Raw genomic sequence first — 16,495 nt, forward strand, 5'->3', positions numbered from 1 at the left:
TATTTAGATTCTATTTTTAGGAGTAGCTGTGAAGTTGTGTCTAAAGCAAACTGTGCAAAACTAAAGCAGGGGATTGCTGTGAGATTTCATGGAGAAGAAGGCATGGTGGGTAAAACTGCATAGTTTACTGCATTTTCATGTGGAAATATTAATTCTTATTCATAAGTGTGGTTTTGAACTAAACCCTACTTTAAAGTTACTTTGAAAGAAATATGTGGTTACTCAGCATAACTGTGCAGTGAAAGTTCTGTGTACTAATATGTTTTATTCTTTTGACATGCAGGGACAGGGTGTGGTGCGTGAATGGTTTGATATCTTATCCAGTGAAATAGTTAACCCAGATTATGCCTTATTTACCCAGTCAGCTGATGGTATGTCTCTGCCTTTCTCTTTTTTTTCTTTCTAAATTTAGGGTGTGATTTTTTATAAAAGCAATTTTATAATCCAAAAAACAAAGGTCACTTACCTAGGTTCAGAATATAAGATTGTTACTTWTTAAGAGTAACACTGGCAGAACTGATCTCATATATGGAGAAATGATCTATTCATTGTACATTTTTATAACAACAGCTGAAATATTTTTCTTACTTTGAAGTTTCCTGCTCTTTTGTAAGAGGAGAGTGAGTTGTTGGTTTTAATGAGGCCATGCTATTTCTGCCTGGTAATAGAAGGACATAACACTTTGAGAGGAGTGTATAAACTCCTGTCCTTTCTTCTACATTTGCAAGGGAGCTATGGAGGTATTCCTTTATCTCCTTTGAGAAATCCATAAATTCAATCAGCTAATTTATGTTCTAAACCCAGATGTTGATCTCCATAGGTCTCCCTTGTATTTGACTTTTTGTCTTTTGGGTTCTCCATATAAACCAAGTCTTCATAAATAAAAGATTGCACATCATAATCAGTGATAAGTGTTTAGTTTTGTACCTTACAAAGTCTTGGAAGTGGCATGGGTAAACAGTAGAGGCATAGATTATTTAATGAAAACTAAAAGGAGATGTTCAGGTCTATCTATCCATTTGAAGTARTCTTCTCTAAGGAGACAAGGACTGGACTGTCTCCTACCTGCATCTGGCTGTAGAGAAATGAAAGGAAGTAGATACATTCTAATCCTTCCTTTGAGCATATTCAGAAGTTGATAGAAGCAAAGCCCATTAGAGTGAGTAAAACATGTATGTAGCCATATAGTAAGATGGAGGACCCAATTTAGCAGTTCATAATTACCCTTTTGTTGGTGATAATTATTTCAGAACAGTGCCTTTGATAGTGGCAAAGCAGTATCATTGTAATAATAARATGTCATTACATTCTAATAGATTCCTTTCTGACATCTTTTTTTGTGTAAACAAAAACCTCCAAACAGCCTTCCAAAACCCCAAGATAAAACTCTTGCAGTGTTTTTAGATACTTTGTGTGTTTGATAAATAAAAACTTAATTAAAAAGAAAAAAAAAAAAATGGAACCCGATAATACTTTTGTTTTATAGGAACAACTTTCCAGCCAAATAGCAACTCTTCCGTAAATCCGGATCATTTGAACTACTTCCGTTTTGCGGGCCAGATCCTGGGGCTGGCTCTGAATCACAGGCAGCTGGTGAACATCTACTTCACAAGGTCATTCTACAAACATATTCTTGGTATGGTTTTATTAAAATCCTATTTATTAGTCGTAACAGTTGTCCAAGTAGTAAACCTTCCCCTTTTTTACTTCTGTGTGTGTTAAAAGTGAAAAAGCCTTGGAAACTAATGARTTGCTAGTCTTTCATGTACATCAGAGTCACAACAATTCTTTGCGTCACAGTTGTGAAATTCATCTGTTCTTCTGTGTAGTATTATTCTTGAGAAATGAAAATAATTGTTCCCTTGTTAACTTAAGACTGACAACGTTGAGAATGTTTGTGAACTCTGGCAAAAATCTATCAGGCTTTCTTGATTATATCTGGAGTTCTTCAYTTGTGCAATGGTTTTTGAAAAGGTSAAGCCCTACTGTTGAAAACCTCTCTGTCTATCCACTCCAACAAACAGTGCTTATTCCTTCAACTAGGGTTTCAGAACTAATGCAGGTTCATCCTGTCTCTTAATGAGGGAAGTTAATTCATATGCTTTTACTGTAGCATTCAAGAGCATTGGATAGATGTTTTTGTAAAAACGTGATTTTTTTAGTAGAGGAAGACCTCTGTTAGCTGGTGGTGTCTGTGGTCTAGGCCTCTTCTCTGCTCTTTAAGAACCTTTGTGCCTCTTGATTGTTGAACAAGATGCCCTTCTTCTGCATTGTCATGAGAAAATTTCTCTTGAATGAAAATGTGATTTCTTGTATGTTCTTGTTACTCCTCCAAGTACATAAATTTATTTGTTGTTGCATGCAGAATTTCCTTTGTGTACAATTGCTTATTTTCTTTGGAAGTATGTGATAGCTTGATGGTTTTCATTTTGTCTACCTGGAGTCTYCCTGTGGTGTTTGCTGAATCCAGGATAGATAAACTCTTAACTACAAGTTTACTGTTTATCTTCCCTGAAAGTGTTCAGAGAACACTGTTGCAGTTTGTTGAAGGTGCAGGCTCAGTCATTCTTCACAGAGGAATGTATTTTACTTCTCTCCCTCCGTACTGCTTTGTGCAGCAGGAGAGTGATGGTTCTGGGCAAAAGCCAGCAGAGGATAGCAAATCTGCAGCAGCACCATGTATGCAATGCTTCATCAGTCTTCTCTAGTCATTGATCTTCACATGGAAAAGTGGTTCTAAAGTAGAAGTATCATTGCATGGCACGGTTTAGTGTTGAGTTAAGCCTTGGCCTCTGACATCAAGAGTGGTGAAGAACTGTGAATGATTTGGGTTTGAAAGGATTTTGGATACCTTGGGCAGGGACACCTCCCACTAGACCAGGTTGCTAAAGGCCCTGTACAGCTTGATGTTGGAATTCTTCCAAGGATGGGGCATCCACAATTTCCCTGGGCAACCTGTTCCAGTGCCTCACCACACTCACAGTATAGGATATCTTCCTGGTATTTAATCTAAACCTGTTCTCTTACAGGTTAAAGCGCCACTCCTCCTTGTCTTGTCTCTACTTACCTGTGTAAAAAGTCCCTCTCCAGCTCTTTTGTAGGCCTTTTTCTGGTACTGGAAGGCTGCTCCAGGGTCTCCCTGGAGCTTTCTCTTTTCCAGRCTGAAACTAACTCCAACTGTCTCAGCCTTCAATCTTCATAGGAGAGGTTCTTCAGCCTTCTGATTATCATCATGGCCTCCTCTGGACTTGCTCTAACAGATCTTTGTCCTTCTTACATAAGGGCCCCAGAATTGGGTGCAGTATTCCAGATGGGGTCTCATGAGTATGGGTAGAGGGACAGAATCATCTGTTTTGACCTGCTGGCTGTGCTGCTTTCATTGTTATGAATAACACTCACAGGCTAATTTCCTTGTGATGTATTCACAGAAAAGAAAAGCTTATCTTTTTTTCTGTTCAGTGACACCTCGAGAATTGTGAAATTCAACTTCTTGTTCTTCTCACCTCTTTTGAAAATGACAGCAAATGATTTTGGGTTYCTTACTAGTTTGGCTTGTGATTATATGCTTAATTTGTTGGTTTCTGAATTGACAAGATGACCTATTACTTTTTTCTCTTTTTTCACCTTGCTAAAATAACTATTGCAAACCAAGCAGCAGTCATTAGTCTCTTTAATACGGTCTTAGTAAGGTCTTGTCATTCTATTTTACAGGCATTCTGGAACTTTCTAGAGGTTTATACACATTCAACTTGTTTAGGCTCAAAAGGTTCACAATTCTTTATCACTTCTTACTTACCAGACACAAAGAACTGGARAAATTACACCTCCACTTCTCAAAGTAGTTGCTTTTTCTGCCTCAATCAGTGTGATTTATTTAAACCTTTCCAAGGCCTTTTCCATCAGCTTTGTGCATCTCCTGTCTTCTTGCTTAAGGAATCAAGAGTTGTGCAGTAGTGGATGCTCTTGAGCAGATTTGTTTTATTTTTGCTAATGGTTGTTCCTGCCAAATACAAGTTTTCTGGTTRCAGGCACAGAAATTCCCTTCAGCTACTTGTCAGGCATTAGGTAAAGGAGTATGAAATCTTTTTTAGTCTCAGGCTGCTTTCGGTTCCTTTGGTTTCTCACCTTGCACTGAGATACTTGTTTTYTGTAGTGAAAGTGTATCCATCTGTTGATGGCACTGAAAGCACCAGTTGTGTGCTGAAACCTTCTGTATGTGAGGAACAGTGTGAATCTCTTTCAAAGGAACTCCTCTTTTTAGTCAACAGACATGATGTGCAAGTGCCTTAATTAGAAGCTGAAACCTGTATGAACAAATGTTCATACATTTTCTTGACACTCAGGTGGGTACATTACCTTTTTTCCACTGTAGTGRATTGAGATCTTCCTGCAACACTCTCTGGTAGGCTAGGAAAGATTATGGGATGACCCAGCTAACACACAATTAATGTGCTTTCTAAGGTGTTAGATATGTAATATGTATAATTTTTTTAGTGTGTGTGCTGTGACATCAAACATTGTTCCATAGGGCTGCATGTTTATTAAGGCTGCACTCTACTTCAGGTGTGGTACAGGGAGAAATACAGTCAGGAATAATTAAGGCCCCTTAGGTTTGTTTTTCTAACACTTCTTGTCTGTTGGCCTTCTGGTTAAACAGGGGAGGAGCATATAGTTTCTCTAGTGCTGTTTTYCAGTAACTTTGTATTTAAGGATATGATTTCTTTTCTGTTTGTGAAAGGAAACTTCTACCTCCAGCTTACAAAGGCAGCAGATAAATTCTTAACTGTTCTATCTGCTCTTMCATTCCTCACTGTAATAGAAAGTACTCCTTAAAAAGGCATAAACAAARGTGAAAATTAATTTCTAGGTCAGTGTATTTTGAACTGGATGCCTTAAAACCTTGAAYAATTAATGAGCTTGTCTCAGAGCTTACCTGTACTATCTCTTTGAAGTTCTGTGTTGCACAGAAATACCTGCTTCTCACAATTACGCTAAGATAGATTTCTCTTCCTTTTCATACTACAGGGGCCTTACGGGTATAGAAGAGAAAGATGCATAGTATTCCATGGAATTCAAATTTTGTCCTGATAAATGTGATGGAGTTCTTTAACTGCATGATTGAATCTATTGAATGGTGAAATATCTGTCAACCAAATGACTGAACTTTGTGCTTTGGTCTCACAACATGCTGACTATGGGTGTACTTTCATCATAACACTCCAGTYGAGCTTCTTCTCTAAAGGAGTCTCTGATTCCTCCTTTTCAGTCTTCTTTTCCCACATTTTGCTTATATCCCTCAGAGACATCATTATTTCCACATTTCGTATGTCAAATGCACATATGCTTGTTAGTTGGCAAAAGTGAAAGTCCTCTGGAAACTACTAGACAGCTGTTAGATTTTTTTTTTTGTTTTGAGAGAGATGACAGTTATATTTAGTTACTAAGTTTCTTTCCCTCTCTCAAACTGGAGTGTTGCTTAATTTTGTTYGATAAACAATGCCTTACAGCTTGTGTACACACCATTTCAATGCTAGTCAGCTCTGCCAGGGAAATACTATAATATTTTTTACACTTGGATGTTTTGCAGTGGCTACTAGCCTTTGAATTTCGTGTTATTCTGGGGTGCAGCATCCTCAGTCCATGATGTGCTGAGGCCGCTACTAATGGGCACCCTTATGACTCAGCACAGTGCACGGAAGAGGGTGAAGCAAAGACAGTACTTCCCAATAACTTGCTTTTCTCTAAACCTCACCCCCTGCCCCTTTTCCCAGATATTGTATCTGTCTTGGTAAAGTATCTATCATGACAGAGTTAGTCAAGGTTTGCTTTCTTGGGTAGTGAAGAGAGTAGCTCTTGCATAAATTCAGGGTMACCTTGTTCTGGGCCCATTTACTGAAATGTGTTTGAGTGAAGGGGTTTGTAAACAGGCGGTTTCTGTACCTGAATAAAAGTCAAACTTCTAGCAACTCTCATTTTAATGCTTCTAAATGACTTGCAAGTTCAGTTTGAAATGTAAAATTCCTATAATAATTGTTTTTAACTGTATAATAGATCTCATTTCAAATATGATTAAGAAGAAGAACACTGAAGAATGATAGTTTTCTGGTAAAGGATTGTTGTGTCCCTCCCAAGTAATGTTCTGGGGCAAAAGATACCRTTGTAGAGAAATATGATATTTGGGTTTCAAAAAGTTATGTAGAAAACTTTCAGATTTGTGGGAAGCATTTAATGTGTTGTGTTCAGAATGGGTAGATGCTTTTACTGAAATCCATTAGTGAACTAAAACTGTGCAATTTTTTTTTGCCTGAGTGGTATGCAATTTTCTTCACTAGGAGAAAAAACAGAGGAAACTTGATTCTGTAATWTTTTAAAAATACCATGACTGYAGTTCTGCTGTAGTTAGTGCATCCCTTTTCCTATGACTGCATTATTCTGGTTTCTCTCTAGAGGGCAATCTTCAACCATGTATTAAGTTACAGTATTTTTTGCTTTATCCTATTTATTTGAGCAGTTTTGTCTCTTTGCTTTTTTTTCCTAGGCATACCTGTAAATTATCAGGATGTAGCATCTATTGATCCAGAGTATGCAAAGAACTTGCAGTGGATTTTAGATAATGATATCAGCGATCTGGGTTTAGAGCTGACCTTTTCTGTTGAGACTGATGTGTTTGGAGCAATGGAAGAAGTGCCATTGAAGCCAGGGGGTGCRAGTATACTTGTTACACAGGAAAATAAGGTGAGTATACAGGTTTATTCAGAAGATGGTAGTATAGGAAAAGCCATTAGACTGACTTTCTGAATAAATCAAAGGATAAATGGTATATTTGTTTTGAAGAAAACTACAAAAAAATTACAGTTGCCAACACTCTTTCCCCTTTTTCTAGCTTAGCATATTATAGAAATAGTACTAAAAATCTTTAAAACCATCCAGGTTTGAGGTTTTTTTATGACAGAACAGTGGAAGRGAAATAGCATCAACTTCAAATAAAGGATTTATTTTATAAGTTACAAATATTCCGAAGGTTGTGTCTTAGGTATGTRTGCCAAGAAAATAGAACAGTAACAATTGCTAAACATAAAAATTTAGATAATGTTGCAAAGTGTGCTGCCTGCTAGGCCAGTCTATAGCACTGGATTGCTCTAATTAACATGTAGAAAATGGACAGACTAAAAGTCTGCAGGAAGCTTTTTCAGCCATTTGCAAGTCATTTGGGGTGTATGAAAATAACCTACTTTTTAAATTTACTTCAATAGTAGCATGTTGAAAAGCCCTCGATTTCTCTGCAAYATTAGTTCAAAAAAAGAAATATGGGAAAACACAGATGGATTTTGAAAATCATCTAGAAATTCTRTTAGATAAACACAAGTCTAACTGAATCCTGCAGCTACTGACTAAACAGTTTTGAGTAACTGCAGGAGTTTCATGGGTAGACCTGCATTCTTTTATAGCATTGACTCTTGGTTCTGATGTCAGCTTTGTGTTGGGTTGGCCGAGCCCGTTTTTTGTCCTCAGCGTGCATTCGGCTTCAGCAGCAGTGTCGGCAGCTGCTGCTCTGGGCAATGGCCGCTTGGTGTCAGCCTTTGTTGCAAGGACRTTGCTGTTTGTGTTGGAGCAAGTGGCCCTGGATTCTTGTGGCATTAATCCACATTTTCATTAAGGCAGAGTGTCATTCCAATAGCAGAAATACATATTATTAGCCTGATTCTGCACTGATTCCTGCAATACAGTCATTCATGAAAGAATACAGATGGTAAAACAAGTCTAATTGTGAAGGTAGTGGATGTTTCATTTCTTTCTTATCKGTTGGAGAAAGCAAGGGTGTTGATTTTTGTATCTGGTGAGTCTTAGCTTCTCAGTATATAAAAAAAAGATGTATTTAACATAAGTAGTAGCTTCATAACAACTATTTAAAATCTCTTATCAATTAGCATGAAATTAGAAGTTTGCCCACATGAGGGTACTTAACCATTAGTAGCTTAATTTGCTTGGTTAACTTTTGAGCTGGGGCACAGACTAAAAAGGGTGGTTGAAAATGTGTAGAGGAGATGCCTCMATTCTATTTCATCAAACCTCCCTCATCATGTCAAGAGGGGATGAGAGTTTACGTAGCTTTARTTTGAAAAGTAGTAAGAAACAGGTGACTCTGGGGGTAGTTTTAAATGTTTAATATTAATGCATTTTTTGAATTTGAAGTTGCAGAATGCGAAGTCAAAAAAACATCTCTAAGATAGCACTGTCTCTTGTTCACTGGCATAGCTGTTGACAGTGGTCAAGTTGTTGAGAATTGTAGATGTGTGTTTTAGTGGTTTTTAGGTATTTTTTTCAGTTTCTTTAATGTGACATAATTTTGCAGTATGTTTTAGTTTAGCTGTTCTATCAGTTTAAATAGGAATGTGTCTTCTTTGCTTTATAAAAACCCATTTTTTTTCCTGCAAAAAAATAACTTTCTTTTTTTTGCTTCCTTTACCCAAGGAATATTAGATCACTGTTTAAAACTCATTGTATTTGTTATACCTCTGAGAGAAAAAATTCAGCTTTTAAAATAGTTTGCTGTGAATGCACACTTGCAGATTACCTGTAAAAATTAAATTATAAGTGAATATTTATCCCTTAAAAAAACCTAAACACAGACACACACACAAAAAATTCCCCATGCCAAAACCAAAATAAAACATGCCTTGCCCCTCTCTGCCCAGAAACACCCAAACAGTCCCTTTCCCGTATTGAAAACCGAAACAGTAAATGTACCAGTTGTAAGAGCTATTTGTAAAATGTTATTTTCTTTGAATGGGGGAATTTTCTTTGTTTACATCAACTGTGTAATAGGTGAATGGTTGTGGGACAATTTGATGATGCAAGTATTCATATCTTGCAATTGTTGTGTCCCTGTTGCCCAGCTGAAACACAGTTATAGCTGTGGTTCAACTGCCTTTTGTCATGGTAATGGAGAGACTTCAAAGGGAAAAGTCAGGCTTTGTCCTGAATTTATCTTTGTTTTTTGCTGTTTGTCTTTTTGCAGCTTTCTACTTTATAGGAAAAAAAAAATTAGAGCTAGTTAAAGTTTGACTGTATGTTATATTAAAGAATGGTACACAATCTTGTGACTTTCTGTGTCCTCCCATTACCTGTCTGTGAGCTGGTCATTCTGTTTGGCAGTAAAATACTAGTTTGGTTTTTTTTTTTCCCCAGGCAGCTTTAAAATGGAGCTACTTTCTGAATCTGAAAATCATCATAACCATTGATCCTTGTCTCATAGTATATGGGATTGTGAAATCAAGGAAGCATGATCTCTGCTTTATTTACCTGAAAGGAAAATACAGAACAAGCCCTCAYCCAAACTAGACTTTGTCGTCATGTTTGTGATGCCTCTCTAAAGTGTGTTCAGTGAAATCTCCCTTATTTAAATAAGGCTGGATTGTGCCTTTTATGTACTGTGTAGGACTGAAATGATGTAGGTATTTCTGTTTTGTGATGTGCTCCTAAGGCTTCAGAGTGGAATAAAATGTAAATAAAGTGTACAGAAAGCAAAACAAATTGACCAGTTTTTTTACTGACATGTATTATGTAAATTCTGTGCTACAGGTCTTTCATCATGTGCCAGTGCTGATAGCCAGGATGCTCGGCTGTTCCAGGCTATTTTAAACATTTCTTGTTACACCTAAAGTACAGCAACTGCTTTCTCTTGTAATTAAAATGTTCAATGTAGTATTTTTGTCATGCAGAAAATAAGTAATTTTTTTAAATGGATTTTTCAAAATAAGCTTGTGAATTTTTCTTTCCAGAACCCTATTTTCCTGGAAAGCCTAATTTACGTGAGAGAGGTTTAGGAGATGTAAAACATGCATTTCTGATCATTGAAGACAACCAGTCTTAACATTATTTTGAATCTTGATATTGCAAACATTTCTGATTTCTTCTGTATTCACAGAGACTGACTTTTGTCTAGAGCAGTTAATCTCCTCTGGCTACTCAGTCCTCAGCAAAGGAAGGTATCTTTAGCTCCACTGATAGTAGAAGTAACCTGGGGAGATTACTAGACTGAAACTAGATTTTTKGGGGTAGTACTGCAGTTTAAGATATTATTAGGTCATGTTCCTCTTCTTCAGAGCACTTCACAGATKAATTTTTCTCTAATAAAATGGTGATAATGCATTATCTTTCAACTGCAAAGCAAATGACAACCCCTCTGTAGGTTTGTGAATGTCAGGAGYTGCTTTGAAAAATATCCTTCTGTTTTGAAATGTTTCTTACTTCATTCTATTTTTCTGAAAGGGAGGAAAGAAAAAATAATTGGTTGCTTTTGTGCARGTTCAGAACCTAAAAGTTTAGTTTGAAGTTTTTTTATAATTAAGAATCAAAGTAGTATTTTTGTAAGATTATTTTTTGAAGGAAGCTGATAGTTGAGATGGTTTAATTGGGAGATATATTTCATGATTTTCCTATTAAAAGTTATGGTYGGGAAGTAAAAGCATTTCTTTAAACTTGAGTACCTTAAATAAACTAGGAAAAATTTGGTTTTCAAGTTGAAAACTATTTTCTTGAGTAAAAAAACTTTATTAAACTTGTGCAATTTTGTTAGGCTAGATGAGACATGTTTATAGAGTTTTAATGTAGGCACTTTTCCCTTCTAAATGGTACTTGTTTCCTTCTAAAAGCCTTCTTCCATTAACACCTCCAAGGCTTTTGTGTTCTCAAGAAAAGCAAAGTTCTGGTGGATTCATTTTCTGGCTGTCACAATTTAAAGGGAACAGAGCCCCCACATCACTAAAGCATGATATAGTCTATTCCCTGGCAATGGTAGAAATAGTTTTGTAATGTTTTTTCTTTTTAAAACTAAGGAGATTTTTCAARACTTTCTTWAAAAAATTGCAATTCTCATTGAGGCTAGTTACCTCTGCAAGCTTTATTATATATTATTTTAGACTATCAGAGATGGGGAAAACAAGGAAGCTTTGTGACATGCAAATACTCCTTCAGAAGTTAACCCTTTTTCCTGAGTAATGTCAGCTTGCTTAAAAAGAGTATTTTTTCTTACAAACATTGGTGTATTTATGTCCTTAGTTGAGCTTAGTGGTGGTTGGATTACTGGATGTGGGTATGACAAATTAAGTTTTATTTACTTCCTTTATCTTGGTCTAAGTCCTTTTGTTTTGGAATTGTCTTAAGAGGAAAGGCAGAAGAGCAGAAAGGGCTTATTGGGGGTTGCTGCCATGTGGAAAGTGCATAGGGAGCCTTATTACCCTACAGTGGAAGAGATTTGTGGTGCATTGCAGACTGCATTTGTGTGTATGAGTTTGTTCAAACACTGTGTGGTTTTGCTGGGATCTATCTTAATATTTATTGTTTTCTACATTGCAGGCTGAGTATGTCCAGCTTGTGACAGAGCTTAGAATGACAAGAGCCATTCAGCCTCAGATAAATGCCTTTTTGCAAGGCTTCCATATGTTCATTCCACCATCTTTGATCCAGCTTTTCGATGAATATGAGYTGGTAAGCAGAAATGCCTCTGTATTTTAAAACACTTGGTTCAGCATACTTCATCAGCAATGTAATGATGTAGAAGTAAAATTCAGTAGCCACAAAATAAACCATTTTGTAGCTTTCACATTGGTTTTGCTTTCTGGGCATCTATCAGTGAGGATCTCACTACGTGTATTCCTGCTTTTTCTAATTACTCAGAATTACCATCTTCCTGAAACTTCATATGGCAGTGATAAATGCCTTTAATTGTAATTTCAGTATGGAATCAGCATGTGATGCCTTTAAGTCTTTGCCTATTTTCCTTGAGGAGGACAGAAGTCCTTCAAAACTAAGGAGATKGTGTCTATTGTCTTTACTTTTTCTGAGTCACAGAATCAAATTTCAGTGAGTTTTCATTGGTGGTTTCATCTTCTGTAATCAACGCACCTCAAATTTTCTCTGAAGTCATGGCAAGACTCTTTTAGGTCCTTTCTCTTGATGCTGCATATTTCAATTAAACAGATCATGTGAAGTTACCTGAATTCAAAAATCTTCATGTGTCAATATTTAGTTGTAAGTTCTGTTGGTTGCAACTAAACTGAAAAAGCACTGTAAGCTTCCTACTTCTTAAAGCATTACCTTTCAAAAGAGCATAAACTCTTGAAACTAGTGTTTTGTCAGGAGGACTAATCAGAATCTATCTCTGTGCTTCTCCTGAAGGAACTTTTGTTGTCTGGTATGCCAGAAATTGATGTGAATGACTGGTTAAAAAACACAGAATACACCAGTGGCTATGARAGAGGAGATCAAGTTATTCAGGTAATTTTTTTTTCCATAATAATGTAGACTATTTAATTTTAATCCCCAAAATATGTTTTTGTTGTAATTGTCATTCTGTGCGTTTGTGGAAGCTTATTTTGGCTGAAATTTGTGGAGGGTTTTTACACAATATTTCTACATTAAGTAACTAAATTATGTATGAACTTGATAAAAGCATTTCCATAATTTATGTRGAAAACTCACAGATATTGCATTTATTGTTTTACCAGTATATTTTCAAGTACTACAAGTATTTAATGGAAAATACAAACTAACTTTTTTGTCRTTTAGTGGTTCTGGGACGTGGTGGAAGAATTAACTCAGGAAGAGAGAGTATTACTGTTGCAGTTTGTTACTGGCAGGTGAGAGACTCTTCTGTAAGAGCAAATACATTGTCTAGATATTCTGAAATAAGGCAATAGACTTGAGAATACCATAAAAGACCATCTAGAAACTGTTTTACATACTTGGTGTTGTGTACGTTAATCAAAGTAGACAAAGTGTGTGTTAATACTTCTGCTGTGTGTGTTGGCAGCAAAATGATTGATTACGTATTTATTATACTTGACCACTTTGCAAGAGGCCTTCGTTGCTGTCCAGGCAGTTCTTGACAAAACCATAGTGAATTTAACTGAGCTTTGTATTCTTGTTTCTGATGCATATTTATGTGACTCCTGGCTTCTCCAATAATCAGCTGAGGCTGTAATATATGGGATAACTAGGTATCACTTCAGTCAATGTAAACAAAATATCCTGCTCAAGCTGAGGTGAATTTAAAGTTAGTGCAGTGTGTCAAGATAAGTAAAGATGTAACATTTTGCAAGATTGTGTGCTTTATATAGGTTTTCTGTCCTAAATTYTATTTGTTCTCTAGGGAAAGCCATTTTTATTTCCTTTATGGTTTGGGGGCAGTGAGGGAATGTTTTAGCAGTAAATGCCCCTGTTGAGTTGGGTGAGCTGTTGAACTTGTGGGTACAGACATTTCACAAAGTGGATCCATAGACATAAATATGCTACTTGAGTTGTGCAATCCAATCTTTTTCTGTTATCAGGCAGAGATCCCACCATCTTCTTAGTGATGTTCCTTTAATATTCTAGGATTAGTAGAGTAGTTGACCTTTTGTGTATGAGTTTTGTGGTTAAGCAATGATAAAATACAAATTAAAACCATCARAACTACCTCTTACATTAAGGAATTTCACAGTCACAGATGTATCATCAAATGTCCCGGTCTCCAAATTCTATTAGTTTCACTTGATTTATTATGAATTTCCTTGGGTTTAGGGATCATGGACAATTTAAGAGGCTAGTTCTATGCACGTTGATCTTTTTGTTCTCTGAAGAAATGGCTCCTGCGGTTGTAACTGCACCAGTGTGGCATGCCAACTGCTGGTCTTTCATGTTTAGTGGACTAGTCCATTGCTAAATCTAGACAGCAAATAAGGATCTTTAAGATGTAAACTTGTGTTTCAAATGCTTCTTAAAACATTCTCAATGATACTGAAGTGACATTCACTATCTTTACACATTTGGGATAATCTACTGGATTCTAAGGGGCACCTATCAAGTAAACAATTACACTGTCTGATTAATATGTGAATCAGCATCATTTGTTTTGGTCACAAATCACATGCTTGTTCTTGCCCATTTTCTTGTTAGTAGGAAAGAAATTTTTGGTATAGCTTTTAAGAACTCTRAGCTAGAATTTAAAAACAATCTGCTTAGCTTTTTTTTTTTCTGTATCAGCTAGTAGGAACCTTTTGTTTTTTCTTCAGTGCTTGAAATGCAGTAGATATATTTTTCCATAAATATTTAACTTTTGCAAGTTATCTCTAATAGCTATATGCAGCTGGCATTTTTGCACATAAATCCCCAGACAGTCCTACTTTCTTTTGAATGGAAGATTTAGATGCTGACTTTTCTGTGAGCTGAAACACAAGTTAGCCTAGTACAGTAGTCGGGCTGGCATCTTGAGCAAAGTTTTACATTTAAAGTGCAACTGATTTCAAACTACCATCTTTTTCTGTCCTTGCTTTCTGGCCTTAGTGAAGAATTTGTTTCTGTGGATACTGGTTGACAGGCTACATAAAACTGTTTTTTTTCTCCATTTCCCTTTCAACTCTTCTGTACATTCACTTTATTTTTTGTGTGTATGTGAAGTCGAACTGTTCTTTCTGATCAAAGGATATGAAATTACCAAGTGAATTAATTAAGATGGATTTATAATTATGTCTTCAGTGTTTCTCTGATATCTCTAAATATTTCTCCAACTTTGCCTTTTGTCTTCTCCCTCCATTTTTACATCTTTCTCTTTTTCTCTTACGAAGTCTTTCTTTGGTAGTTTCAGTGGAGATGGCATTGCATTTGTCATTAATACCATTTTTGAGACATCTTTTAACAGTAAAGTAATTCTCATGGGGAAAGTTTGAACATTAGAGGTCTTAGCACACTCAAGAAAAAGTSTAAATGTTTTTGTGCYTCATGTTGGGGATCTGAAAGTTCRCTTATGCACCATTTACTCTYTCTCAGCTGACAGCTGCTTGAGATGATATTGCCAGTTTTACAAGCTTTTACTTATTTTTTCCCCCTCTTGATCTGTTTGGTGTTTATAGTGGTATTTGGCTAAATGATTGTTAATTATCCATTGGCAACTTCTGATGAGATATTTAGTGAACAGTTGGAAGAAGTGTTGGCAGCTTGATACATTCTATATGAYAAATTCTACATTGTTTGTATTCTACAGCTATAAAGATTGTATGGAACTTCTTTGGGCATTGTAGGTTTTGTTGAGCAATAAGCAATATACTTATGCACTTTTGAGGGAAATTCAGCATAGTTGTTCAATGTGAAAGAAACATATAGTTCTAGAAGTATAACAAAACATAAGGAAACCAGCTTAAAATATCTTTTCCACAGTGTTTTCGTTCCAAGTAAACTTATGCAAAGCCCATCAGTGGAAAAATAGGTAGAAATGTCATGATTCAGATGGAAACTTAAACATTTTAATAGCRTTGAAATTTCCAAAGCTATGCAATTGTATTGTTGCTCTTACTCAYGGCTCTTTGCACATGTAGTAGAAAGGGTAAGATAATGTGATATTTTTTGCATCTATTTGGAAGGCTTTCTTTACTCTGTTGGTAGTGTTTAAATGTTCAATGCCTTGACCATACTTTACAATTTTGACCGGCTGTATGTAAAATATTATAATAAGTTACATTGAAAAAAAAGCTTTGAGATAATAGTGGACTGAATGAGAAGTTTTCAGCACTTAGGATTTGAATGTGGGATATTTATCAGAGGGGAGAAAAAAAGTCRTTGCAGGGGAGGCAGCACTATATGGGAATGTGAGCCAAAACTGTGGTATAAGAGTACTGATGTAAAATCTTTACAGCTGTTCTGAATTGTTGCTGTAAGCACAATTCCATTTGTGTCAGAAATAATACGCTGCATATGCTGCAGCACTTCTCTCCATGGTGGTTACTTTRTATAGCAGTGTTAGAAACTATATGCTCAGCATTGTTGTTGTTAAGGTAGGTAATACATATTTATGTGTTGGATACTACAGCTAATTCTAAAAGGTATGTTTAAAAGATGTTACTGTGAGTTGTGTCCCAGYTCCTTCACATTCAGCAGTAGAAACSCTTACTCTTTTCCTTTTTTGTGGAGTAGTTGAGTGTAAATATTACCTCTTCTGTTCCACTCTTGCTTCTGGTTTCTACAGTTATTTGATTTGGTGAATGTAGGAGCATTTACAGGTACCTGTAATCCATAATTCTAACAGCTGTTACATATTTTTGGAAGGTTTATTTTATTTTATCAGATTCTTTCTTGGCTGCTGCAAAATCACAGAAAAGCTGAGATTGAAAGGGTCCTCTGGCAATTAAGACTTTCATAAAATACTCTGAGTTGGAAGGGATGGRCAAGGATCATCTAGTCCAACTCTTGAGTGAATGGCCTGTTCAGAGATCAACCTTGGCATTRTTAGTACCATGCTTTAACRAACTGATCTAATCTCAGATTGTCAATCCAACATGATATTTAGAGCAGGGTCAGCTATAGCAGGATGTTCAAGGTCTTGGTTAAGCAGTTTTGACTGTTTCCTCAAATGCTGACCTCTCGACTTCTCTGGGCAACTTATACCAGTGTTTGACCACCTCACAATAAAAAAGTGTTTCTTATGTTTAAATGAAAACTTCCTAAACTTCAATTTGTGCCC

The 16,495-nt window shown here is 36.2% G+C and overlaps 1 protein-coding gene across 4 annotated transcripts in view; it reads left to right on the top strand.

The window, feature by feature from the left end:
• Positions 1–16,495, top strand: part of HACE1 (HECT domain and ankyrin repeat containing E3 ubiquitin protein ligase 1) — a 49,968-nt gene that overhangs the window by 30,276 nt on the left and 3,197 nt on the right. For 3 of the 4 annotated variants that reach the window (XM_057375406.1, XM_057375407.1, XM_057375410.1), the window contains 7 exons: positions 8–105; positions 284–371; positions 1,487–1,636; positions 6,539–6,735; positions 11,359–11,490; positions 12,181–12,279; positions 12,571–12,641. In XM_057375406.1, coding sequence (XP_057231389.1) covers positions 8–105; positions 284–371; positions 1,487–1,636; positions 6,539–6,735; positions 11,359–11,490; positions 12,181–12,279; positions 12,571–12,641 — 835 coding nt within the window. The remainder of the gene's footprint in view (positions 1–7; positions 106–283; positions 372–1,486; positions 1,637–6,538; positions 6,736–11,358; positions 11,491–12,180; positions 12,280–12,570; positions 12,642–16,495) is intronic. The other variant, XM_057375409.1, reaches the window with a different exon arrangement.

The sequence above is a fragment of the Malurus melanocephalus genome, unplaced genomic scaffold, assembly GCF_030028575.1.
Source record: "Malurus melanocephalus ecotype Western Australia unplaced genomic scaffold, MMel_1.1 scaffold_248, whole genome shotgun sequence".
Classification (NCBI taxonomy): domain Eukaryota; kingdom Metazoa; phylum Chordata; class Aves; order Passeriformes; family Maluridae; genus Malurus; species Malurus melanocephalus.